Source organism: Camelus bactrianus, chromosome 20 (assembly GCF_048773025.1).
Source record: "Camelus bactrianus isolate YW-2024 breed Bactrian camel chromosome 20, ASM4877302v1, whole genome shotgun sequence".
Taxonomy (NCBI): Eukaryota; Metazoa; Chordata; class Mammalia; order Artiodactyla; family Camelidae; genus Camelus; species Camelus bactrianus.
In genome coordinates this window covers 16,664,141-16,690,076 of record NC_133558.1, presented here as the reverse complement: position 1 = coordinate 16,690,076, position 25,936 = coordinate 16,664,141, and the positions used below count along the sequence as shown (strand labels likewise).

Below are 25,936 nucleotides of genomic sequence, written 5' to 3'. Positions count from 1 at the left end.
AATGCAAAAAAGAGGAGAGAGGAACTCTGGGCCACTATAACTTGATGGAGGGTGATCAGCCAGCTGGTTCCCCCAGTACTAGGGGATTTCCCAGAATGAACAACTTTCAATGCTCAAACTGGGGAAGTCTCTGGCAAACCAGAATTGGTTATCTTAACTCGATGACACTCACCATTGGCATCAGCTAACTCACTGACTCACTTGGTTCAGATTTTACTCTCACCAAGCAAAATTCTGGTTATAATTTGGCTTTCCCACTGTAGGGGGAAAACTGCCCCTCCAGAACATTTAGCACAATGTCTGGCATGCAGTAAGCACTCAATAAATGCACATCTTTTTGTATCTTAAGTTCTATTTCACTTTTAAGTATATCGACCAGTTAATCTACATGTTTCATTGGCAGTTTTTCTTCCTCTTTGTGCATTAGTTTGGCTCTTTTCTGATTTCTGTCTATCTTTTTGTTGAAGTTTTGCTTAGTGGGAGGTAGTTTCCCAGAGACAAGTCTTCCCTTGGCGCCTTCATCTCAGGCTCTGGACCTCAGCACCACGCGTGGGAACAAGATGGCTCTGTGAAGGCTGCCCCTGCCTCTCTGAGGCTCTAAGCAGGCAGCTGCTGATACCTCGAGATACCACCTTTCTCTGACTCAGTCACACGGCAACGCCCTACGGGCTATATGAGCATCTTCCATACTTCCTTTGCTTTTCTTTTTTTAGATTCCCCATATGAGTGATATCATATGGTATTTTTCTTTCTCTCTCTGGCTTACTTCACTTAGAATGATGATCTCCAGGTCCATCAATGTTGCTGTAAATGGTATTAATTCATTCTTTTTTATTCGCCTACATGTGGAGTATCCCCAGAGGAAGCCACCACAGAGGTGATGTGACCACTGTCTAAATCAAGGCTGCCCCCTTGGGTTGGCAGAGTCAGCTGCTCTTGTCTCTCCTGTGCCACATGAAGGCAGTTCTGCTCCACTGATGTCCATCAGTCATGGTTTGCATAATCAATTATTTTCAAACTTAAAATATCTGGGCCCTTAATCACAGAAGAAAATAAGACCCTTCCATGAGGTCTCACAGTGATTGTAAATTTAGAGGGCTCTTGGGACAAACATGGGGTGGCTAAGTTAACAAGTTCACACCCAGCTGCCCTCAGTTATTCCTCTGTCTGTTTTTCTACACACTGTCTGTGTCGCTGCCTTTTGAAGCTTAAACTCAATGCCTGGGCACTTTCTTCTGTGCTGCAAACTGGACTTCTGATGTCATCTCCTGGATGGCTCTTTTATCTCCTTCTTCCAATAGATGAATCATCAATTCCAGTGGTTTAACATCTTTGCTACCTGTCTCTTCTCCACTGTTGTGGGAGTAGTTCCCTGTGAAGTACGGCTAAGAAATTTGGGTTTTTATCTTGAGAGTAATTACATTACTAAAGGGGTTTAAGTGGTTGTTGTGTATTTTCATACCTGCATTGTCTGAAGATGGCTCTAACTACTAAATATGAAATAAATAAACAACAGGGTCCTACTGTATAGCACAGGGAGCTATATTCAGTACCTTGTAATGGCCTATAATGAAAAAGATTGTGAAAAGGAATACATATATATATATATATATATATATATAGATAGATAGATAGATAGATAGATAGATAGATAAATGAATTAACTGTGCTGTACACTAGAAATTAACACAAAACTGTAAAGTCAATAAAAAGCAAATTGATTGGAGTGGGTAGCAAGAGTGGCACATGAAGACACCTGTTATGTTGTCAAGGCAGTTCATGTGACGATGATGATGGTCATTTTGGTCAGGATTCTGACTATGGGAATAGCCAGAGGGGAGGTATTGAGGTTCGGGGATGGAGTGGGTAAAGAGTTTGCCGGGATTCACCAACTTGCTGTACAAACTGAGATGTGTCCGCTGAACTCTCTGAGTCTCATTTTCATTTTCTCTAAAATGAGGCTTTTGGATGTGATATTGTCTAAGATAATCCTCTAATACTTGTCAAATGTTCTAATTCTTTACTATTCAGTAACTACCTTTGCCAAGGCTGCTTAAGACATATTTCAAAAACGGAATGGTATTGTCTGTCAAACTTAAGAAGCACTGAATATGTAGAGCACAGTATATAGTTACACTGTAGTATTTTTTAATTACTTGATTTGGAGCATTAATGTAGGTTGTGGTTAAACATAAAGCCAAGTTATCTGAAGTCAAATCTCATCTCAGCCACCTGTTAGATGTTTGACTACAGCAAATTATTAAATGTTTCTGTGCCTCAGTTTCACTATCTGCAAAATGGGTACAGGATTATCTTAGCATGACAGTGATATGAATTCATATCTGTAAAGTACTATATGTTTTAGATCATTGGTATTTAGAGTAACTACTCTTTAGCCTTTACTCTTTTACTTGTAAAATGGGGTTACTAATAACTTATTAATAAGAGTATGGGGGGAAATTAAATAAAATTATATATCTACTTAAAGCATGCAGCACAAGGCCTATTTCTTGTTAAGTACTCAATCAACGCAGGTAGATTGATGGTCCAGTAGCCATAACTAGAACCTGTCTCTCTGTTCCATTCCAGTCTCCAAAGAATAAACTGAACTCTGTGTCCTTTTGAGGTGTGTTTGTGACAGGAGAGAAATAAATCAGGTGCTATGCTGTCATTTCCTCCTGGTGTTTAATAAGCTTTTATTTTACATCAATAACAAGTTTTCCTTAGTGACTTTCTTTCTAAAAGGAGCACAGTGTGCCTTGGTTCAGCAGTTTCTATTCTCCACCGAGTAATTGAACGTCTGTTTCTCCCCAGGACAGTTTTAAAGTAGAAACAGACATGCTGGTGCTCTTTCTCCTGAGTCTAACATTTTGCTCCCATTTATTGAAAATGAGTTGAAGGGAAAAATGCAGAAAGGATCACATAATTATGCTTTTCTCCATATTCTTTGTAACACAAGGCTCCTGGCAGGATCTCTGCATTTCATCATGAAATTCTGCAACTTGTGAAAATTTAATAGCAAGGCGAGCCCAAAGAAGAATAAAAATTGATGTTCTACACTTAACACAAATGAAAATGTTCCTTTGGAGAATGACACTCCATAGACCATTTATTCCAGGCATTTATGAGTGTGTGCTTGATAAAAGAAAAGATGAAATTGAAGAGTCAGGGAAGGGAACCATATGGTATGAGGCAGGGGTCTGCAGCAGTGCCCATCTGAGCAGAAAGAATGACAGTAAAAGATGATGGCGAGTCTTCTGTTTCTTGTGTCACCCCCTCACCTCCAGGTCTCTCCCCCATGGTAAGGAGTAAACTGGCAAGATCTGTATTTAAATTCACAAGAGAAGAGGAAACACAAACTTTTCAGCTGCCTCTCATTTTAGACCTAACTATGCTTCCCGCCCCCTCTGGCCCGCTGTTCTCTCATCTGCTCTTGTAAATTATGTACATCTGAAAAGCAGTGACTCATGCAGCAGAAGCTTGAGGAAATGCGTGGCTTAGTGAGGAGGAAAGGTCTGATACTGATTGAGAAAGAAAAAGAAAAAAGAAGGGTACTCCATTTTGTATAACGTTCTCCACATTCAAGTTCATTGTGGGCACAGATTTGCAAAAGCCAAATGGTGAAAGGTGACGGAAGGGAGTGTGGCCATGACTCCCTAGGAGTCTCTCTGAGTTTCCCTTCATCTCTAATTTGCTTAGCTGGCGGCTCCCTGATTTGATTTATGGTGACATGGAGAGCAGAAATGTGTTGTAGTTAACAGTTGTACAGGTCAAGACCAGACAGGATTGTTAGAGCAACCGTTTCTGGTCCCTCAAATATACAGCTTTCTTATGCTGTGTGTGTCATTCTAGGGAGTTGTGTCCAGTTGCAATAGTCAAATCTTCCATAGGTTTTGTCCTGATCTTGGTGTCTACTCTCTCCCCACTTCCCTTCAGAAAATGAAGTTTGGGATGTAGGCACATCAGTGAGGGCTCAGGGTCCAGCAGCGATTGTCTGGACCAGCAAAGCCCCACGTGACCCACAGTTACCAAGTCACCACTTTGGGTGTAAACCCAGGTCGTGGTCCCTCAGGCTAAGAAAGATAACCTGGAAATAGATTGAAGGAAGCCTCTAGAATCTGGATAAACAAGGCGAAGAACAGATCCTCCCCTAGAGTCCCCAGGAATGCAACCCTGCGGACACTCAATTTTAGTCCTGTTAGACCCATTTTAGACTTTGACCTCCAGAACCATAAGATAAATTTGTGTTGTGTGATGGCACTAAATGTGTGATGGTTTGTTATAGCAACAACAGGAAACCAAAACCCAGGACTCTTGATGTAATGTATCCCATACCACCTCATTTTGCAGGTAAAGAAAGGGAGACCCAGGGAACTTGTCAACTTTCATGAAACTGCATGACTAGTGACCAATAGCCACTGACAACATGGAGCAATTCCCCAAAGCTAAACACAAAGGCCTTTGCATGGATCAATTCACTAAATCGTCAGCATGACCCTAAGGCAGCGGCCCTTATTCTTATGTCCATTTTACAGAGCAAGAAACTGGGGTACGATGATGTTAGAGTGGTGAAGCTACTAAGCAGGCTTCTAGGAGTTTGCACTCGGGCATTGCAGCTCTGGGGTGTGCTCTCTTCACAGCCAGGCATTGTGCTCGTTGGACAAGGAGGCTGAGCTCCTGGGGACCAATCCCATCCTCTGCCAACCCCTAAAGAGTTATTTTACCTTTATCTCATTTCATCTTGACAACCCCATGGGGTCTGCAGGTTATTTCCATTTTAAGATGAAGAAAACAAGGCACAGGGACTAAAGCACGTGCCTGGTTAATTACAATTCGACCCTCCCCACTCCCCTGTCTTAGCACTTTCCCCCTAGTCTGCTTGTGGCACCACGAGGGACACAAATAACAGGGCAGGGTTTCTGCCTTTACCAACCTTACGGATTATCTTGGGCTAAACTTGGTAACTCGAGTGTCACTATTTCCAGCTCCGACCTCCTGGCAAGACTGTTCCCGAGGCTTTGATCAATAACTGTGTTCTGGAGCAATCTGACATTGCACATCGAAGAGCTTGGAACAAAGTAAGCAATTGATAATAGAGCTTCCCCTCTCAGGCACAGCTCCTAGGGGTCCCATATGGAGGCTGCATTATAGTCGATACAGTGTACCTTGTTAGACGGTATATTTATTTAGGGTGGTTTGAGGAGGGGCCGATGGAGATGAGGGGAGGCAGACTCAAGCTGCCACTAATTTCCTGTGCAAACCCCTGTAGGTGGCAGCTCGGAAGAGGAAAACAGTTCCTGCCAAGACGCTTACTCGCCGTTTGGACCAGCAAAGCCCCACGTGCATGTTCAAACAAACTAGCAAACAAACAAAAAGCCCTAACCAGTTATGACCATCCAGGCCTGATGAGTGTGAGAGGCTCAGGTGCATGGGGGAGGCCCCATCAATATGGGTTCAGGAACGCTTTACCGCAAAATGAGATTTTGAAGCATGAATGGGTAGGTGAGGACAGACTGTGATCTTAGATGGAGAGAAAAGTGTGGACAATGGGATGGGTGAGGAAGTTGAAAGAAGAATTTTGAAGACAGTGAACTGAGCGGGTTCGATAAAGGCCTGACGTTGCTTATCACCGAACCGCTCACGGATGCGACAAACATTTATTGTTCACATACCCCGTGCCAGTCACTCTCTTCAGCGCTAGAGACCCAGTAGCTAATAAATCACATGGCCTAAAATGTGCCAGCCGTGGCCCTGATTTGAGTTCCAGCAGCCCTGCCTGTGTTCCTGGCAGCCAAGCGCTGATCTTCAATCCTGCCTGCGGAGAGGGATTCCCATTTCAGGCCATTCTTCCGTGCAGACAGATACACCTGCCCTCCCCCAGCCTCTGACGTGGGGCAGACACAGGAGCCCAGCGATCAGCTCAGCGTGAATAAATTACCGCCCCATCACCTTCATGCATAAAACATGGCACAGGAGGCCGGGACAGGCTCCGCCGGGCAGCCCAGCGCGGCAGCTGCCTTTGGGCCAGTTGGGAGTTAAAGGAAGAAAAGGAAAGGCAAGTTACAAGATAAAAGAAGACAACGGAAGCCTCGGATATAAAAAAGGAGAAGAGGGCTTTTTTTTTTTTTTTTTTTTTTTAATTTTTACGTCTGGCCTTGACTTCCTGTATCGCTGCGAGACTTTTTGTTCCCCAGCCATGACGAGGTATTAGACCCTCACTTTGGGACCATGGTGTTACCCTCGCGACTGCACTGGATCAGAAACAGGCCATGGAGGGACAGGATCCGGAGGCGGCAGCTCAACCGTGAGTGTTCCCGGGTGATGCCCGCTCCTCTCTCCTCCACTGCCTTCCCTTCCCTTCCCTGCACACCTTTCCCCAACACACTCCTTCCTGTCCCTCATGCAAATCCACTCCAAGCTTCCCCCTCCACCTCCTCCTCCACGTCCTGGGCACCCTCTTCTCATGGTCTTTTCTTAATTTTTACTCTGTCTTCCTATTTCCTCCCTTCAGCTCTATCCTAGTTAGAGGTAAGTAAGTCACTTTGTTTCAAGTAGCAAGCAAGATGAGGGCCTCTTTTCTTCATGCCTCCACCTAGATGGGAAGTACCACTCAATATTTACATCAGTCAAGATGTTGTGTGTGTGCTGGAACTTTCATTTATTACAGTGTGTGGGGTGGGGATGGGTGGGAAATGCGATGTCTGAAACAGGTATCAGCCGGGTAATTAGAATGGGTGAAACTCAAGGATTCAGTGAGTCACATTTCCTTCAAGGGACCCAATCCAATCATATATAGCTTACATTATACTCACATAGGGTTCCGCTTGAGTTGACAGGAACTCTAACCAAGAGGGAGATTTTATTATTTATTTTTTATTTATTAAACTATAGTTGTTTTACAATATTGTGTTGGTTTCAAGTGTATAGCTTCAGATTCTTTTCCACTTAGGTTATTACAGGATATTGACTATAGTTCCATGTGCTATACAATAAATCCTTGTTATTCATCTATTATATATTACAGTAATGTGTATCTGTTAATCCCATATTCCTAATTTATCCTTCTCCCTTCCCTTTCCCCTTTGGTAACCGTAAATTTGTTTTCTTTGTCTGAGTCTGTTTCTGTTTTGTAGATGAGTTCATTAGTATCTTCTTTTTTTCTTTTTTTAGATCCCACGTATGAGTGATATATGGTATTTTTCTTTCTATTTCTGGCTTACTTCACTTAGAATGATGATCTCTAGGTCCATCCATGTTGCTGCAAATAGCATATTTATTCTTTTTTATGACTGAGTAGTAGTCCATTGTATAAATATACCACAACTTCTTTATCCAGTCATCTATTGATGGACATTTAGGTTGTTTCCATGTCTTGGCTATTGTAAATAGTGCTGCTGTGAACATTAGAGTGCATGTATCTTTAAGAATTAGAATTCCCTCTGGATATATGACCAGGAATGGGATTGCTGGATCATACGGTGAGTCTATTTTTAGTTTTTTGAGGATCTCCATACTGTTTTCCATAATGGCTGCACCAAACTACATTCCTCTCCACAGTATAGGAGGTTTCCCTTTTCTTCACACCCTCTTCAGTGTTTATCATTTGTGGACTTCTGAATGATGGCCATTCTGACTGGTGTGAGGTGATATGGATTTGTTTTTTCTATTGCTTCATAATATATTATCACAAGCTTATTTTTCTTAAAACAATGTATATTTATTATCTCATGGTTTCTTTGGGTCAGGAGACTGGGCATGAATCTGCTCAGGTCTCCCAATGCTGCAGTCAATGTATTAACCAGGTCTGTGATCTCCTCTGAGGCTCTAGGTGTCCTTTCAAATTCAGGGTTGTTGAAAGAATTCAGTTCACTGTGGTTGTAAGACTGAGGACCTGAACAACTAAAGGCTACCCATTGTTCCCTGCCACATGGCCCTTTTTACAACACAGCAGTTCTAATTCCTCATGGCCAATGAGGGAGTGTCTGTTGCTGCCTGTAATCTCTCCTTTAAAGTGAGCACCTGATTAGGTCTGGTCCACCAATGATAATTTCTCTTTTGATTAGTTCAGAATCAACTGATCAGGGACTTTAATTACATCTGCAAATTTTTTCATCTTTGCTGTATAACAAAACCTAGTCATGGTAGTAAAATCTCATCACATTCACAAATTTTGCCCACACTCTACATAAGTGAATTATACAGAGCATGTATACTAAGCACCAAGAATCATGGGACCATCTTAGAATTCTGCTTGCTACAAAATCCAGTTGTTAGCCTTGCAATAGAACTTTGATTTTGAGCTACTGGAAAGCTCTGTTTTCCTTTTTAACTGTTTACTGTGAAAAATTTTCAAACATACAGAAAAGTAGAGAAAATAATATAATGAATCTCATATACCCATCATCTAATTTAACAATTGTTAACATCTTGCCATATTCACTTCATTTGCTTTCCTGCTGAAATATTTTAAAATAAATTGCAGGCTTTATGACATCTCAACCCTACACATTTTAGTAAGAGCATCTCTAAAAAATAAGGACCTTTTTCTACATAGCTGACTAATAAAATTAACAATGACCCTCTGATATTATTTAATGCATAGTTCATTGTCAAATCTCCCAGGTAGAGATCAATTCTTCGTGTGTTCCCCTAATGCCTGTAACCCTTAGCAAAACTCCTGGCACCCAGTATACTCAAAAAGGTTTGAATTCAATCAGAAGTATATTCATATTAAAGCAGTGACTCCCAAAATCCAATTTCCCCTGGTCTCTCTCACTTCTTTTCACTACCAGAGTGTGTAGTGGGATATTTACATTATTTAAAGTCTATAGTAGTGTAAAGTAGAGAAATTATGGAGCCAAGATTTGAGAGCTGTAATGTGTTACCCTTCTTAGGGATATCTGGATTTTGAAAGAGGCCATCAATTACATAAATTGTTTAAATAAAAAAATAAAAGAGGCCGTCAGAGAAAGACCCAAATATGGGATGGTGGACAGATATCTTAAGGAGGGGCTTATCTGACACCCCAAAAACCATATCAAGCTGCTTTCCCTGAGACCTCCCCAGGTAAAAAGGGGTCTAGACAGAGCTCAGAAGGCACCTGGATTTTCTGAATGATGACAGCAGTGTCACGTGGGCAATGAGGGGTGGGCACAGATAAGAGGGTACCCTGTGACCCTTGTCTTCCTTGAGTCTGCTACAGTTCGGGGTGGTGAAAGGAAAGAAAGTTTACCGGATGTATAAGCTTTGATAAAAGAGAGGGTTTTTTTATTGAGTTATAGTCAGTTTACAATGTTGTGTCAATGTCTGGTGTACAGCACAATTTTTCAGTCATACATGAATATACATATATTCATTTTCATATTCTTTTTCGCCATGAGCTACTACAAGATCTTGAATATATTTCCCTGTGCTATAAAGTATAAACTTGTTTATCTATTCTATATATACCAGTCAGTATCTACAAATCTCGAACTCCCAGTTTGTCCCTTCCCAACCCCCTCCCTGCTGGCAACCACAAGTTTGTATTCTATGTCTGTGAGTCTGTTTCTGTTTTATATTTAAGTTTATTTGTCTTCTTTTTTTTTAGATTCCACATATGAGTGATATCATATGGTATTTTTCTTTCTCTTTCTGGCTTACTTCACTTAGAATGACATTCTCCATGGACATCCATGTTGCTGCAAATGGCATTATGTTGTCATTTTTTATGGCTGTATAAATATACAACAACTTCTTTATCCAGTCATCTGTCAATGGACATTTAGGTTGTTTCCATGTCTTGGCTATTGTAAATAGTGCTGCTATGAAATTGGGGTGCAGGTGTCTTTTTGAATTAGGGTTCCTTCTGGATATATGCCCAGGAGTGGGATTGCTGGGTCATATGGCAAGTCTATTTTTAGTCTGATAAAAGAGAAATTTGACTTCACATCCGACTTCTACATCTTAGCTATTGGCCTGTGAGCAAGTCACTACACTCTCTGAGTGTCCACTTCCTTAAGCCCCAAATGGTTATTATAATGATACCAACCTCACGGTGTTATTGGGGGGATTAAAAGACATAAATCTGTCCAGTGCCTGGCATATGGCAGGGGTAGCTACTGGAATCTGAGAGACTGGTAATGGTAACAAATACAGTGGGGACAGGAGAAAGGGACTGCCATTGTCACCATCACACCTATGAGCTGGGGAGGATGCCATACTGGGGAAGGCAGCCCCCCTTCCTCAGCTCCTAACATCACCTCACTTTACTCCCCATACCCCACCAGCTGGTCCCACACCAGGCAGGAGGTAATCCAGCCATGCCAGGGGAAAACCACTGTGACCCCTGTGGGTTGCAACTAACTCCTGTTCTTCTGGGAAGCTGGGGGTCGTGTTTTCCATCCATAGTGGATCCCCGGGCTGTTTTCAGTACAAGTCAGTGCATACAGGTGGCCCCAGCCCAAGTGGACCTTACTGCTTTGCCACCTTAAAAGGTGGCACTCCATGTCTGGGGAGAGCTGCAGGGTGGTAGTGCCCTCTGTGGATCTGATTCAAGGAGTGGAAACATGTTCTCTGTGTCCCTGAGAAGGCAACAGTGACAAAGCTGATACCCGGTTGAGATTCAGGGGCCTATACCACTGGTGACTTCCTCCCCAGTGTCAATGTGACATAGCTGTCTTGTTCTGCTTCTTCATTCTCCTGACTCAGTGTGGTGATGTTCTTGTGACTGGGCAAGAAGGGGACCTGTAGGCAGCGGTCTGAGTTCCACAAACCCATCCCGGGGGGCTGTCATGGGAGTGCGAGTGTGGTTTTGAAGGGAGGCTCTCCTGGACTGGCAGTTATACACAAGGAGGTAAGAACTCAGCAGGTTATTCCTCACCCCGTGTGGCTTTGGAGGGCACTCAAGGTCTTGGAGCCTTTTCTAAATACCTCTGTGTCTCCGGATGAAACTGAGGCCCCAGGAAGCCAGAGGGGCTGGTGGATGCAGGGGCTGGCCCGCGCCTTTCCTAGTATCCTCCTTCGGCGCAGGGCCGCCCACTCTGCAGATGGCCCCTGCTGGCCAGAGACCCAGCATCAGCTTACAGAGCAGCCCGGCAACTATCAGCTTTCTGCCTGGCTTACCTGTTATCTGGTGAGGGTCGGACTGCTGTCGGGCTGGAGCGACTCTCACGTTTCTCTCCAACGCTCCTCCCCTCTAGGATTTTGCCCCGGCTTGAGGAAGCCATAAGGCTGCAGGTTTAGCTTTTCAGCCTGGATACAGATACCAACACCCAAACGTCCTTGACCAGAGCAGAAGCCGTGGTGCTGCCCTGGTACCTTGTCATCCTTCTGACTTTGGAATTGCTCGAGAACGTCAGATTCCTGTGCGGCAGTTGCTGGCCTTCTCTGTTCTGTTACACCCCGTGCATTCCTCTCTTGGCTTCTATTTCCTTTAAAGCCATAAGCTTAAGAGATTTGGGGGGAGGTAAGCTAGGGGGTCACTCTCAGTATAAAAAAATAAAGCTGGCTTTTAGAACATTTCTTTAACTCATGGGTCACATGTTTTCCTAGACTCTAATCTAAACAACCTCCTAAAGTTGCCCATGAATGGTCTCAGCCCAGACAAGGGGCAGGCTGGCCCCCCAGGGCCTGAGATAGTTCTGCATCTTGTTTACCAGCTCTTCTCAGTGACTGAGAATCTGACTGTATTTTGGGGAGCCTAATATTCATACTGGCATAAGAATTATTTATATACCTTCAGACATGACAGATTTTCTCAGCATCCAGAAGATTAATTGCTTCCATAGAAGCCTTACCCTCCTCCTTCCTGCCTGCACGATTGAGTCAAGTAGTGCCACTGCCAAATGGCCCATCCCAGCTTACACGGTCAAGGAAGAAAAGGATGGGAAACCGGAGAAAGGGAGAGACTTTGAATAATTCAAAGGGGTTCTGTTGGTTGAGAAAGGGCTCTCTTTGTATGTACATCGATCTGGACAGATATTTTAGCTGTCTCCAGCCAAGGACAGACAAAAGAGAGGGTGTGGAGGGAAAGGGGAAGGAGAGGAAGAAGAAACAAATATGAATACAACTCACCACAATTAAAAAGAAAGAAAATGGCAGCAGGATTAGAGAACTCGGAGCTTAGTGACAAATCTGAAAGCCTTTCGTCCTCTGATTGGTTGTTGGTGGATGGATCTAAAGAGCCCAAAAGTTAATTGCTACAATAACAACTTGGACTCTGGCTGGAAGCAGAAAATTACCCATATAGCAAATTTTTTCAGAAGCATTAAGATAGTTTATTAAGTTGGGGGGAAGGAGAATCTTAGGGGATGGAAACCATCTTGAAATATGTCAGCCTGTAGACGAGCCACTATGTGAGTATGAGTTTTTCCTCTGAAATATCAAGAACCAAGAAACTGTTTAACTGTGTAAGAATATGTGCATATGTATGTGTACACACACACACAAGCTGATAAGACTATCAAGATCTGAACTTAGGCAGTAGTGCTAAAATATAAACATCATCTAGTTTTGATCTGATACAAAGCTGTTATGTCTTTGTTTTATAAAAATCAAACAATACAGAAGCACATAAGAAAGAGGGGGAAAGTCATCTAGAATTCCCAGCCCCCCATCATTCAGCACAGGGCTCCCTTTCCTTTTCTAAAATACACTCAGTATATTGTTTTCACAGGCTCTGTTCTGCAACTTGCTTGTTTCATTTAACAATGTAACTTGAATACCTTTTGGACAGTCAATAGCCATAAATATCTTTAGACTGGATCAACACAACCAAATCCAAATGGAAGTCTGCAGAATTTGGGCATTTTATATGTATCAAATCTGATTCACTTAAATAGACAAAAAAAAATGATTGTAATTGTAAAAATGGATTGTACTGGATAGGAACTGAAACATCCCCTTTAGTATTCACAAAGCCTGGATGTCTCTGACCCTCCAGCCATGCCGTGCTGTCCAGATGGTAATGAGGAGTGTTGAAAAGGTCAGAGTAATCAGGAGAGGGTTTGTGTGTCTACTTTCAGAAAACTATCCCACACACACTCCTTGAAGGGTAAATCTTTTCATCCTCTACCAAATGAAGGGTGATTGGGAAACACGACCATTTCCTGTCCTGTCGCAGGTTGGTGCCATTGGTCCCTGGTTTCCAAGGCACCAGGATGTCCTTGTGCTTGGGTGGCTTGGCACTTATCTCCATCATAGAATGGAACAGAAAGGGGCATCCTAAACCTGAGCCTGCCCTAAAAAGAGCCACACAAGATCAAGAAAAACAGAGTCTGGGATATTTGCTAACTCTTTAAATTGCTGTGCCCAGAGCTTTGTTCCCTGAGGATTTATTATGAATAGAGTCAAATTAATGCAATCCTTCAATTTCCAAGCAAGTGACAAAAGCCATAAAGTACTTACTTGCTAATATTGTGTTAACGTGAAGATAGCAAGTACATGTAAATGAGCCCGCAAAGAATCCCCAGAGATTTCCCCCACTCTGGACCAAGAGGAGGCTTTCCTTCTGTCAGGATGATTTCAAAGGGAGAGAAAGGTTGCTCTTTAGAGCCTATCAGAGACAATGAAAGCAATTTTGTGGGCCTGCAAGTACTCTCTAAATGGTACAGATGATGAAGGAATGTGTTAGATGTATTTTTCAGTTTTTTCCAAGATTTCATTAGCAACAATTTTCGCTCACAGAAATGTTGAAAGAATTATAAAGGGAGCATCCATATAACTACCACCTAGATTCTACCACGGATATTTTACTATACTTGCTTTATCTTATATCTCTCTGTATATCGATCCCACTATCAATCCATCAATAAACCTTATTTTTAATGCTCTCAAAGTTAGTTCCAGACATCCATACACTTCACTCTAAACACTTCAATATATGTAGCATTTATTCTTTGTTAATGGTTCTTTTAAAAATGTAGTCAAGTTTTTTGATGTATTATTTATTTAGAGTACTTTTTTATAAAGAGCACTTTTATTTTTTAGTCTATGGTCCCGTAAGCCTTGGAAAACGCCAGTGGTTGTGTAATTACCACCACAATCAGGATATGAAAGTTCCCCTACCTCACACATTCCCTCATGCTCCTTTGTATTCAACCCCAGCTAGCATCAACCAGTGATCTGCTTTCTGTCCTTAGAGTTTTGCCTTTTTCAGAATGTCTTAAAAATGGAATCTACAGTCTGTAGCCTTCTGAGTCTGGCTGCTTCTTTTTTTTTTTTTTTTTCACTTTTTTAAAATTGAAGTATAGTCAGTTTACAATGTGGTGTCAGTTTCTGGTGTACAGCATAATTCTTCAGTCATATATGAATATACATATATCTGTTTTCATATTCTGTGAGCCTGGCTTCTTTCATCTGGCATAATGCACTCAAGGTTCATGTTGTTGCATACATGTTTGTACCTCCTCATTGCAGAGTAATATCCATTATTGGATGTATTTTTAGAAGGTATAATCATTTGCATGTGGTAAGATCTCTAATCACCAAAAAGCATGGGCAAACAGCGATCACCAGAATGGACAACCCCCGAGGTCTTCATGGTCCTCATGGCTGTGTTCCCCTCTCAGGAAGCTTGAGGCAAATCAGGGACAGGGAACCTCTCTGGAGTCCCACTGTGTCTCATCTGCACCCTAGGAGTATTAGTGGGAACGACTCAGAGATACTTTATTGAATCAGCAGTAAATGATTACAGTTCAGAATGGACCAACCCTACATTTTTTTCTCTGACACTGTATGTGATGACAGAACCAGGACACAAGTCAGGGACTGTTTTCTTCTATGTAAGATCTACAGCCAGGCTGACAGAAAAGAGCAGAGGCCAGGGGAGGCAGGAGAACTGGGGTAGGGGAGAGGGAAGAGCCATTCTCCAGTTGAGGCTGTACTGGCCCTGAGAAGCCAAGACACAGTTGCAGAGGGTCCAGGAGTCCTGCTGGGGTTGAAGAGCTTTCCAGCCACCCTGTTCTTTCTCTCTCCATTTTCTTTCCTGAGTTCAAATTCTGTGTTTTGCATCGAGAACAATAACATCTTGCACACAGATGGAAAAGAGGGAAGGAATGTCTTGATTTCTTCAGGAAATCATGTTTAGCTTTATGTTTTTAGTCCAGCTTTTAACTGAGCAAACTACACATTGTTATTACTCCCCCAAAGGATAAGAAATCGATTTCTTCCACAGCTAAAATGAAGTTGCTTGGTTTTTAAGATGAGAAACATAAGCCTCAGGGTGAGACTACATATTTTTTATTCACCGTCACTGCTAATGCTGTCTCCTTCTCTGTATCATCTGAGAAGGTGATGTGGGGGGGTGGGGGGGTGTGACTGTCCCTGCCAAGGGTATGGTATTTATTTCCAGGTCTTGCCTCTGATCACCTGGGAGACTTCGGTCAGACCCCTTACCCTCTTGGTACAGTCAATATGCATCCTTTTTCACCCAGGCCAGAGTTTGCTCTTGATTTCTTGTGCACCCCTTTTTTCATCACCTCTTCAAGGGTAACCTCTTCCAGGACTCTGCTGCCTCCAGTTGTATTAATAAATAACGTCTCCCTGAGTCCCAGTCACAGCCCCGTTCTCAGGGCCTTGCCTTACCTCTTCCCACAGCAGCCAAACCCACTCCTCTCTATTGCCGCTACTGCTTTTTTTTTTTAATTGAAGTGTAGTTGATTTACTATGTTAGTTTCAGTGTCCTGCAAAGTGATTCAGTTATACATATACATACATGTATTTTTTTTTCTTTTCAGATTCTTTTCCATTATATGTTATTACAGGAAATTGAATATAGTTCCCTGTGCTATACAGTAGGTCCTTGTTTATCTGTTTTATAGATAGTCACGTGTGTCTTTTCATCCCCAACCCCTAATTTATCCCTCCCCGCCCTTTCCCCTTTGGTAACCATAGTGTGGTTTCTATGTCCCTGAGTCTATTTTTGGTTTGTAAATAGAATTCGTATCATTTCTTTTTAGATTGCAACGTATAAGTGATACCATATGATATTTGTCTTTCTCTGACTTATACTCCATTGCTTCTTGACGCAGAGGTGGCCCAGATGATGGGTCCTAAAATGTCAACCTGATAGGAATGATTCAAACCTTACATTCTTATGAGTAGACGTGATTTCACATCCGTTATCTCATTGGAGACTCCCAACTCTCCTGTGAGTTAGAATGATCGTATTATTATCCCACTTTTCACTCTTGTGGAAACTGGGGCTCAGCGAAAAAGGAATGAGAGAGAACATCTATCCTTACTGGGGACAGCACTTGTGCCAGGCCAGAATGTGTGAGTCATTCTTTCACTTCATTCTTAGTCCAAACCTGTGAAATTGGTCATTGTAGTCATTTAGCAGGTGAGGATTTGGAGGCTCAGAGAAATTAAAGGACTTGCTGAAGGCCACACAGCTACTAAGGGGCAGAACACAGCCAAGATTCAGAGTCACTTCTGTCCAAGTGCAGAGCAGTTTTCACCGCTAGAACTGTTACCACCAGGGCTTAATCCCCAATCAGCTGACTACCAATCTAGCAGTTTTTCCAGCTTCCTGCACTATCTTTCGGAAAATCCATCTTCCCACGCCTCCCCAAATCTCAAAATGTTGGCCCTGTTGAAATGCACCCAGCTCCGAGAGTCTTCTGAAGGTGGACTCAAGGGCTGGCCACGTCTGACGGGGGTCAAAGAGATAATTGGTGTCTGCTGGGAACAGTATCTTCCAGTGCTGTGCTAAATGTTCAGGTGTTTGTGAAATATACAGAAGGAAAACGCTCACCAAATGTTAAAATCTTTATGGGATATCTACCCTGAGTCCCTGGATTCTTTTCTATGCTAGACGGGGTGGTGAAGACCACCCAGAAACAAATCTGAGCACCCAGCTCCCTTGGGCTCAGAGCTGGTGTGTATCTTGGCAATATCAACTTCCGGCTGACAGCACTGCCTGTCTGCTCCAAAACCGAATGAAAGCTGGACCCCTCCGCCTCACCTCCACCAGCTGAGAAGCCGCTGCCTCCGGAGTCCAGCCAGGTTTGGTGATCCCTTGATCCACGGAACTTGCTTCTTCCCACTGGTTAAGTAGGTTTCCCATCCTGGCGGTGGCTTGTGACCATTGTGTCTCCCCGCGTGGCACTGCCGCAGAGCGGAGCTGTAGCACAGGGCAGGGCAAGACCTCAGATTGCTCCAGGATGTGGTGATCCACACCCAGGGGCCCTTTTCCTCCCCTGCACAGACTGGGTTCAGGGCCTCTCCCACGCTCAGAGGAAGATGCCTCCCTCTGTACCCAAAAGGGGCTCCGCTCCTAGTCTGCCATTTGTAACGCTGCCACTGCGAGACTGGTGACCCTTTTACTGGCGGAGCTGGGACCGGAGAATGAATGCTTTCCCTTCCGTCCCCAGCGGGGAGAAACAGAAACCATGCACTACACGTCTGTATTTGGAGCCTAGACACTGACCCTCCCATCGCAGACTTTCTTTTCTGACCCTGGGGATGGGTTTGTACTTCCCCTTTGCTCTCCCCTTCTAACAACTCCCCCGCAGGCTCGGCCACTGATCAACTCCGTTACATCCTGTGCTTCCGCTTTGCCAGGCTCATTGGCCAAACCGGTGGGTTGGAATCTACCTCTTGTAATAGTCGTGATCATTAAGTATTTTGTCAGTGTGCAGAACCATACAAATATCTGTTCTTAGTCTAGCGAATTAGAAATGCCTTTAAAACTTAATCTTTTCCTATTTTAAAAATATAATTTATCAGAAAGTCCTTCATGGGCTCACTCTTTTTGTTGTTGTTTTAATGTTTGAAAAATTGAACACTTGCTTATAGGAGACTTGAAGATCCAAAAAGTGCCTTTTGCCTGAGTGGTTCTTTTCGGCCTTGCTGTGTCAGGATTTGAGAGCCCCCCCAACCCCACCCGAATGTCAGTCCCTGACCCACATCTCAGCAGTCATGGAAAGGCTGGACAGAGCAAGGGCAGACAGACCTGCCTCTCCCTACCCTCCGCCTTCATTGGCATGCTATTTATTTCCTCCAGGCTTTTAACTTCTTATGTACTGTCAGTTTCCTTTCAGAGGGAATTCCTGCTCCAAACCTCAAGATTTTCCTCTGTTGACTCTCCAACTGTCAGAGTCTTGCATCTAAGACCGCTGTAATCTCCGTGATACCGAGAACCTTCACTAATTCAAAGAAACCGCAGGGGGATTCATATTCTAAATTCATACAGATGGTTTCATTAAAAGTATACATTAATTTTTTTTGCTTTTAAAAATGGACAAAAAAGACAAACAGCAATTCAAATAGGGTAACAAAAGTCGTGCCTCTAGAAATTGTAAAGCTTCCTATTTTTCAGGGGCAAGGTTTTATAATTAGTGTCACCATTGTTTACATACTGACCTTCCAAAGTACTTTAGAAGATAAATCTGTTCAATCTACTCTAAGTCCTTTATTTTTTATTGCTAAATAAAGGTAGACTTTAACCTATCTTTATGTGAATTGTCATAAATCCAAACTAGTGAGACCTCAAATAATGAAACTCAGCTCTCCTTTCTACATGTGGCAAAATGCATACCTATATAAATGTCTAATAAAAATGCAGTAACAACCAAATACAACAGATGGAAGCCACTGCCCTCTCTTCTGCACGCAATAGCCCTGATGAATCACAAAGCACTAGAAAATAAACCTCTTAGGTAGCATTTTGTGTTTTTGTTCACCTTTAGTTTTACCTATTAAGTGACACCCATCATAAAACTGTCTTTCTGAACACATTGCTTTCAAAAATGGCTCACCTGTGATTCAGAAAAAACAAGTCTCTGTAATTTTTAATCCCATGCAATTTCTCCTGTTTCTTTAGTTTACGAATACACTAAGAATTTGACTTTGAAATACCATTGAGACAGGAAGGAAGGGGGCAGGGCACAGCCATTAAAAGAATAACACAGCAATTAGCACCAAGATGATGGAAGATTCAACTCCCAGTAGACCTGGAGCTTCAATAGTCCTTCACTGATACACAATAGCATGCTAAGTGGAACCCGAGCCATGACTGTTTCAAGGCTGACCATAAAAGGTCAAAAAGTGGGCGATGGTCCAGTTCCTGGACTGCCAGCCCCTTTCCCAAAGTAGTTGGAATAATCCTCCCACTTGTTAGCATATGAAGTTACCCAGCCCATAAAAACTAACAACTCCCACACCTCATGGCCAATTTCATTTTTCACAACCGACCCCATGCTCTGAGGCTGCTGCTCTCCCTTCTGAGTAAGATGACCCGCATTCCGTCTATGGAATGTGTATCTCCTAGGCCCATCTGCCTTTCTCTTACCTTTTGAGATGGCTTGGATTCTGTCTATGGAGTGTGTATCTAGTTTTGCTTTGACTACTCCCAGGCTTCTTTGGCCTTCTGAGATGGCCTGCACTCTGTCTGTGGAGTGTGCATCTCTCTGAATAAACCTACTTTTTACTCAACTATGGCTCACTCTTGAATTCATTCTTGCTCAAAGCCAAGGACCCTCACTATGACAGGCTGCATCCCAAGGATTCGCCTGGGACCTGGGACCTGGCCATTGTCTCATGCCCAATATTTTTCCTGTATCACTTTGAGTTAAAGGACAAACAGAACATCACTTAGCATCATAAAAAAGCTCATCAGTACATCACCATCATTCCATCCAAGCCCATGTTTCAGTCTCCTACAGCTCTGATTTTTGACCTCTAGGAAAACTCAACTTCTTATGCTTCCTGAGCAATGACTCACTTGAGAGACTATGTAAAGGGAATGATGGCTTCTTGAAGTCCAGAATCAGTGTTTCCAAAGCCATGTTGGAATATTCGTATTTATCACATCACAGGGAATATGTTTTAAACTCCGTGTGAGTTTCTTTAAACAAATATATGTTCTTCTCAATTCCAGCATCTTTTTTTTAAAATCAATTATATTCTGAAGAGTTAAAAAAAATTTTTTTGTCCTCAGAAATTCAGTTTAAATTCAAAATATCTTTTACTTTTGCCTTCTTTTAAGGCACAGCTATTGCTGGGAGTTGGGGGGTGAACAGAATGAACTTCCTTGCTGGTTTCTGTCATTTTTTTAAAGGCCCCATTGCTTTTATATTTCTAACCCTAGAAAGGTCTCATTGTCATGATATCCAGTGGCCCCCCAGCTCTGGCCTCCTAGAGTGCTGTTGTTCAGTAGACAGTTTCTATATAAATCCAAGGTATTATCTCCAAGTAGCAGAAAAATTAAGCATCACTGACACTTATTTGAATTTCTCTGTCTAGAAGAACCCTAGAGCTAACTAAGTAGAAGCTTTTAAGTTACCCTTTTCCTTTGACTGTATCTTAGATCGGATTCTTAGAACTCCCACCACCACCCGTGTGGACACCAGGACCTATATGTGGGAGAGGGCATGAGGCAGAGAGGACCTGCTGTGACAGTTCAGTGGAGAGACAGACACCTCTACATACACCTCTGTCCCCACCGTCTACCCCACAACTCTCCCCCATCTTCCTTTCCTTTCCTGGCTCTTCTTCCCTCCATTTGGTGTGAATATTTGGAGGTTAACTGGACATGATCACACATGTTGCCTAACTATTCACCTAACAATGTTTAACCTAGAGTCACAAACTTGGCCTCTTTTCTAGGTGCAAAGGAAACAAAGGATAAACTAGATATCAATCTTATCCCCAAAGAGTTAACAGGCTAGTCATATAGGTCCAGGAAATCGGATTTATGCAACCTGTTAAAAGTGTTTTGACAGAATTTTTTTGAATTTTATTTTCTTTTAGCTCATCAGGGTTTATCTAATTTTTCAACATTGAATACTTGAAAAAGTAATCTTTGGTAATAAGAAAGGAAAGCAGAAATTAAGGGCTTAATAAGTGGTTTGGAGCAGAGGTTGTCAGACAACTAGACATTAAGATGTCAAAAATTAGCAACTGTCAGTATCAAAAAAAAGGATCTGGTAGGTGGGGATGTCCCGTGGAAACCCATTCAAATGGCAGGCACACCTGTCTTAATGTATGTTGATGCTCTCATTCACATTAAGAATCAAGCTGAAATATCAGGTTGACTCACTGGATAGCACAGGGGCAATTTATTTTTGGAGAAGTGTAATTAATTGCAATGATCAGATCCTAGGAGGGAAAATATAACATATCTCCTGTATGTTTCATTTTAAATTCAGCTCAGTTTTATTTTCATGCCTTAACTAAGTTAGAACGATCTTTTGGTTGAGGAAAAAAATGTTCTTTCTTTCTTGTACGATTTCCACTAACACAATAAAAGACATTTACTTTGGTTTATTATTCAAAGAATAACAAATCATTGCTCACAAGCAAATTTCAATATAGCTGTTTTTTAATAAGATCTACTGTGATACATATTATTGGAGATAATTTGTAAAATAAACTACAAAGAGACATAAAAATTCTATAATCCCACCATCTAAGAATAACTATTATTAACACTTTGAAATATGTCTTCCTAGACTTCTGTTTATATATGTATTTATACAAAATAGTTGGGATCATATTATGTCTATAAGATTGTGGTAATCTGCTGCTTTCAATTTATATAATATAAAAAAGTCCCCACAATAATAAAAATTCTGCAAAAACCAGGTTTTTCACATGGTAGCTATACTATTTCATCATACAAATGTATCAAAGCCTATTGTCATCACATTCTAATTGTTCACTAGAATTAATATCTTTGTACAATTATTATCTACACCTGATTATTTTTATTAATTAAATCTCCTGATACATATTGCTAAGTTGCCCTCCTTGAAAGTGGTAACAGTTTATCCTGAGAGTGTAGAAATGTGCCAGTTTCTTTAACAACTTTGTTACATATTAGAGTATTTGTGTTAAAAATATACACATTGGTCAAAGGTGGGACAGTTTGAGGATCAAAAAGGATAATGCCTGCTATTGGTTGAAACACAGCAAATACATAACGATCTTGAATTCATAATAAAACAAACACAAAAACATCATTGACTGCCTTTGGGAGTTTCTAGAACACTAACTCATCCTGAAAATATTTTTAAAATAAATAAATTACACATTCATCCTTTCTTCCTTATATGAACTCTACTTCAAGCTAACTAGAGATGATGAGGAAATTGCAGCTAATAAGTGTAGAAAGAATAATAGAATTTATAAAATCACCATTTTGCTATTGTCAAGAAATAATGGATAGAGACAATGATATCAGTGGGAAGTTATGGGGGAACTTCATAAAAGAGGGATCTGATTGACATCATATGAACCCACCAGCTGATCTTAACATCACGACTAGACATATGTACTTGGGGTTTTGATGAAAATAGGAAGCATACAGCATCACCTACGAGTAGTCTTACCAAAAAAAAAAAAAAAAAAAAAAGAACTGGAATCTAATCAAGATCTCATCTAATCTAGATATTATGAACTACTAGTTTATAGGATATAAGGAACAGAGGAACAAAGTAAGCAACACCATGAGGAAGTAATCAGCCCAGACCAGTATGGAAAATTCTATAGGACAAATTTTCAACAAATAAATTGTTTTTGTTGGCTGTTTTTGTTTCTCTGATTTTTTTTTAGAAGTGGAGAAAAAGTAACAGAATAAGACATTCTTATTTATTTATTTATTTTTATTTTATTGAGTTATAGTCAGTTTACAATGTTGTGTCAATTTCCAGTGTAGAGCACTATTTTTCAGTTATACATGAACATACATATATTCATTGTCTCATACTTTTTCACCGTGAGCTACCACAAGATCTTGTAAATATTTCCCTGTGCTATATAGTATAATCTTGTTAGACATTCTTATTTATTATACAATGGAAATCCAATACTACCCAATGATGATTATATACAAACTCTCTTTTTTGGTGATAGATTATTCTGGATATTACTGAGTTTGCTTCAGCCGGAATTTTCAATGTTTTCTTTAAGTTTCTGATTTTCTGAGAACATATATCAATTTGCTACTTTAATGTAAACATTAGTAAGAAGGCTGAGCTAGTCAAGATCACTGTATTTGAAATTGCGGGGCTAATTCAGACACTTTGGGTAGTGACCACCAGGTGGTGCCACTTTATAGTTTTTCTAAACCGAACATGAAACATGTCTTTATGCTTCAATAGAAAAAAGCAAGGATATATAATACATTATCCACTGATCTGATTTTCCTATAAAAGCATCGCTCCTTATTAAGTAATTTTGTATAATGATCAACTTTTTACTTTTATTGGCAAACCTAAATCTCTGTTATGGGTTCTTGTCACTAAACACAACTGTCATTTAAGGATTGTTCAACTAAACCTTTGTTTTCTTAAGTGGAACATTTAGTTTTGTCTCACCTTTGGGATTTTCTTAGGATTTATGTGTATTTGACAACTTTATTTCTTACCTAACAGTAATGAAATTACATTTCTTTCTTCCTTATTAGATTGTGAGCTTTTTGGGGACAAACATGATTTTATTTCTCTTTGTAATTTTGTGCCCAGAAATATTTGTTTCATGGTAGAGGCTCAGCAGATGTCCCCAGAAAGAAATGATAGAATCAGGAAGGGTATGAAGTGCATCCCTGAGTTTGCATTTTACAAATCTGACTTCATCCTGCCATTACTGTCTTTCTTACCAAGATGAGATTCCTCCCCCTCAACCCCATTTCTCCATGCAATAGCTCTTCTGGCTAAATCAGTTATAATTGTCCTCTACCACATAGTGGTTTGCAAAGAAACAGCAATTAGTAGACACACTATATACTTGTGTCTGCACCTTGATTTTTTTTTCAGTACCAATAAGTCTTTATGCATTCATCGTATTTTTTCAGGGCAAAAAGAGAGGACAGGGAGAGCATTGGCATGTGTTACAAAATGACAGAAGGGGAAGGAAGTAGCTGGTAGAGGGAAATCAACCATTAAATAAATATCCTCCAATAATGGGGTCTCCAAAGCCCAAGTTCAGGATTGAGGGGAAGAGATCAAAGAATGACCAGATGTGCTTTCCCATCCCCTCTCCATTCCTCCCTCACCATAAATTCAAGATTTCCCACAAAGCTTTAGTTTCTAGTAGTAAACATGGTTTTATGTTCATTTGCCTCCTATTTTGGGGGCCACTTTCAGAGAAGTTTCTTGCAACCATGTAAAAGTTCCTGAATGACATAAACATTCATCTTCCTTTTCTCAGTCCCCTACCCCCGATTTCTATGCCAAAAACCCTGACACCCCTCTGCCTCCACTTTTCTCTACCCTGGACTGGAGATTGAATAGATTTGGTCCATCCAAATATAGTAGTAGTGTGTGTGTTTCTTGTGAACTGCAGCAAGAAATTGTACTTGACCAGAGGATTGGGAATGAGGAATGGAGTTGTCCTAGTTTCTTCAGGCTTTCCACACAAATAGTTTAGGAGTTGTCACAACAAGATATAAATATGTATGTGTGTGGATGGTTTGGGGGGGCACAGCTTGATTTTTGAAGTCTTAGTTCCTTTCTAAACAATGGTTTCTCATGAAGCACACTTCTAAGTCACATGTTCTTTCTTGAAAAATAATTGATCTTCATTTTCAAAACCAGATGCTGCTCCACCATGGCAACTTCTCACCAAAGAACCCTTAATTTTATAAACAATTTTAGAATATCAGTAAGTAGGATGAAATGTTTTAAAACGGATTATATGATAGCTTCCTCACTTACTCCAATAAATCAGTCATTTTCTTGGGTGTTGGGTTATTACATTTTTGTTACTGCGATAGTCAGAATCATGGCCCTCTTAAGGAAGTCTGGAACTGGTTACCTGGCAAAGGGGAATTAATGTTGCCAAACACTAAGCTTAAAATATGAAGATCATCCTGTATTTTCCAGGTGGGCACAATGTATTCATAAGGGTCCTTATAAAAGGGAGCTGGAGAAAGATTGAAGATAATCCTTGGCTGGCTTTGAAGATGGAAGATGGGGCCACAAGCCAAGAAATGCAAGTGGCCTCTAGAAACTAGAAAAAGCAAGGAAAGGGTTTTCCCTTAGGGCTTCCAAAAGAAAAGTAATCCTGCTGACACCTTGATTTTAGGATTTCTGACCTCCAGAATAAATTTCTTTTGTTTAAGTCACTAAATTTGTGGTAATTTGATATAGCAGCCATAGGAAACTGATAGTCACCAAATACTTAAATTCAATCCCATGTTTTCCCTAGATGTTATGAAATTACTTATATATATGCTCATCCTACTTGTTGACAATCCTTATTACTAATAGGTTTTAATTAAAAATGTGTGTTTCAAGTATGCTACTAGTAACCAAAATATCAATCTCAATTCCTAAAAGAACTATTTCTATCATGAGGTGATCTAAATACTTTCCAGTAACTTTAGCTTTTCTTTTGATACCAGTGTAAACTCATGGGGCTGGACCGTGTCCACACTTCCTCCCTTTGTTGGTTTCTGCATTCCCATTTATTGCTAAACTGACAGGTGTCCTGGGCTTCTATACTGCAACCACCACTATCCTGAGTTAAAGCACAAGAATGGCAAATCCTAACCCCAGCCTTCCAGAAGTTTACTATTTGGTTACATTCAGTGTCATGACCAAATTAAAGAACAAGTAAGAGCTAAAACCAATGGCACTGGATAAGGGTGAGAGGCATGGCCAGGTGAGACCAGTGGACTGGAAGAGGGGGCCACCTGAGTTAACTCTTAAAGAAAGGACTTAAGTTGAATACACACCAGAGAGAAGAAAAGCTGAAGAGCATTGGCAAGTGTGTACATGACTGTGAACTCAAAGCCTTTGAGGAGGCAACACAGGTAATTAAGCAGTCTAGGTGTAAGACATTAGAGAGTAGGGAGGAATATGGCAAGATAGAGTTTTTGCTCTGACTAGAAGGTGTTTATGTCATTTTTAAACATGGTGCCAGCCTCTGTTACCCTCAAAATATCTGGCAGCTGACCAGATGCCAGTTTGCAATCTCTAGGAGAGGCAGGCTGATTCTTTACCTTTTCTCC

General features: G+C 41.2%; 1 protein-coding gene across 5 annotated transcripts in view; it reads left to right on the top strand.

Moving 5' to 3' along the window:
* Nucleotides 1–5,934: 5,934 nt before the first annotated feature.
* RIPOR2 (RHO family interacting cell polarization regulator 2) overlaps nt 5,935–25,936 on the top strand; it is a 178,251-nt gene continuing 158,249 nt past the window's right edge. Inside the window, exon 1 of one of the 5 annotated variants that reach the window (XM_045509563.2) lies at nt 5,935–6,304. In XM_045509563.2, coding sequence (XP_045365519.1) covers nt 6,229–6,304 — 76 coding nt within the window. In that variant the 5' untranslated portion in view covers nt 5,935–6,228. The remainder of the gene's footprint in view (nt 6,305–25,936) is intronic. The other 4 variants (XM_045509559.2, XM_010974234.3, XM_010974235.3 and 1 more) reach the window with 4 other exon arrangements.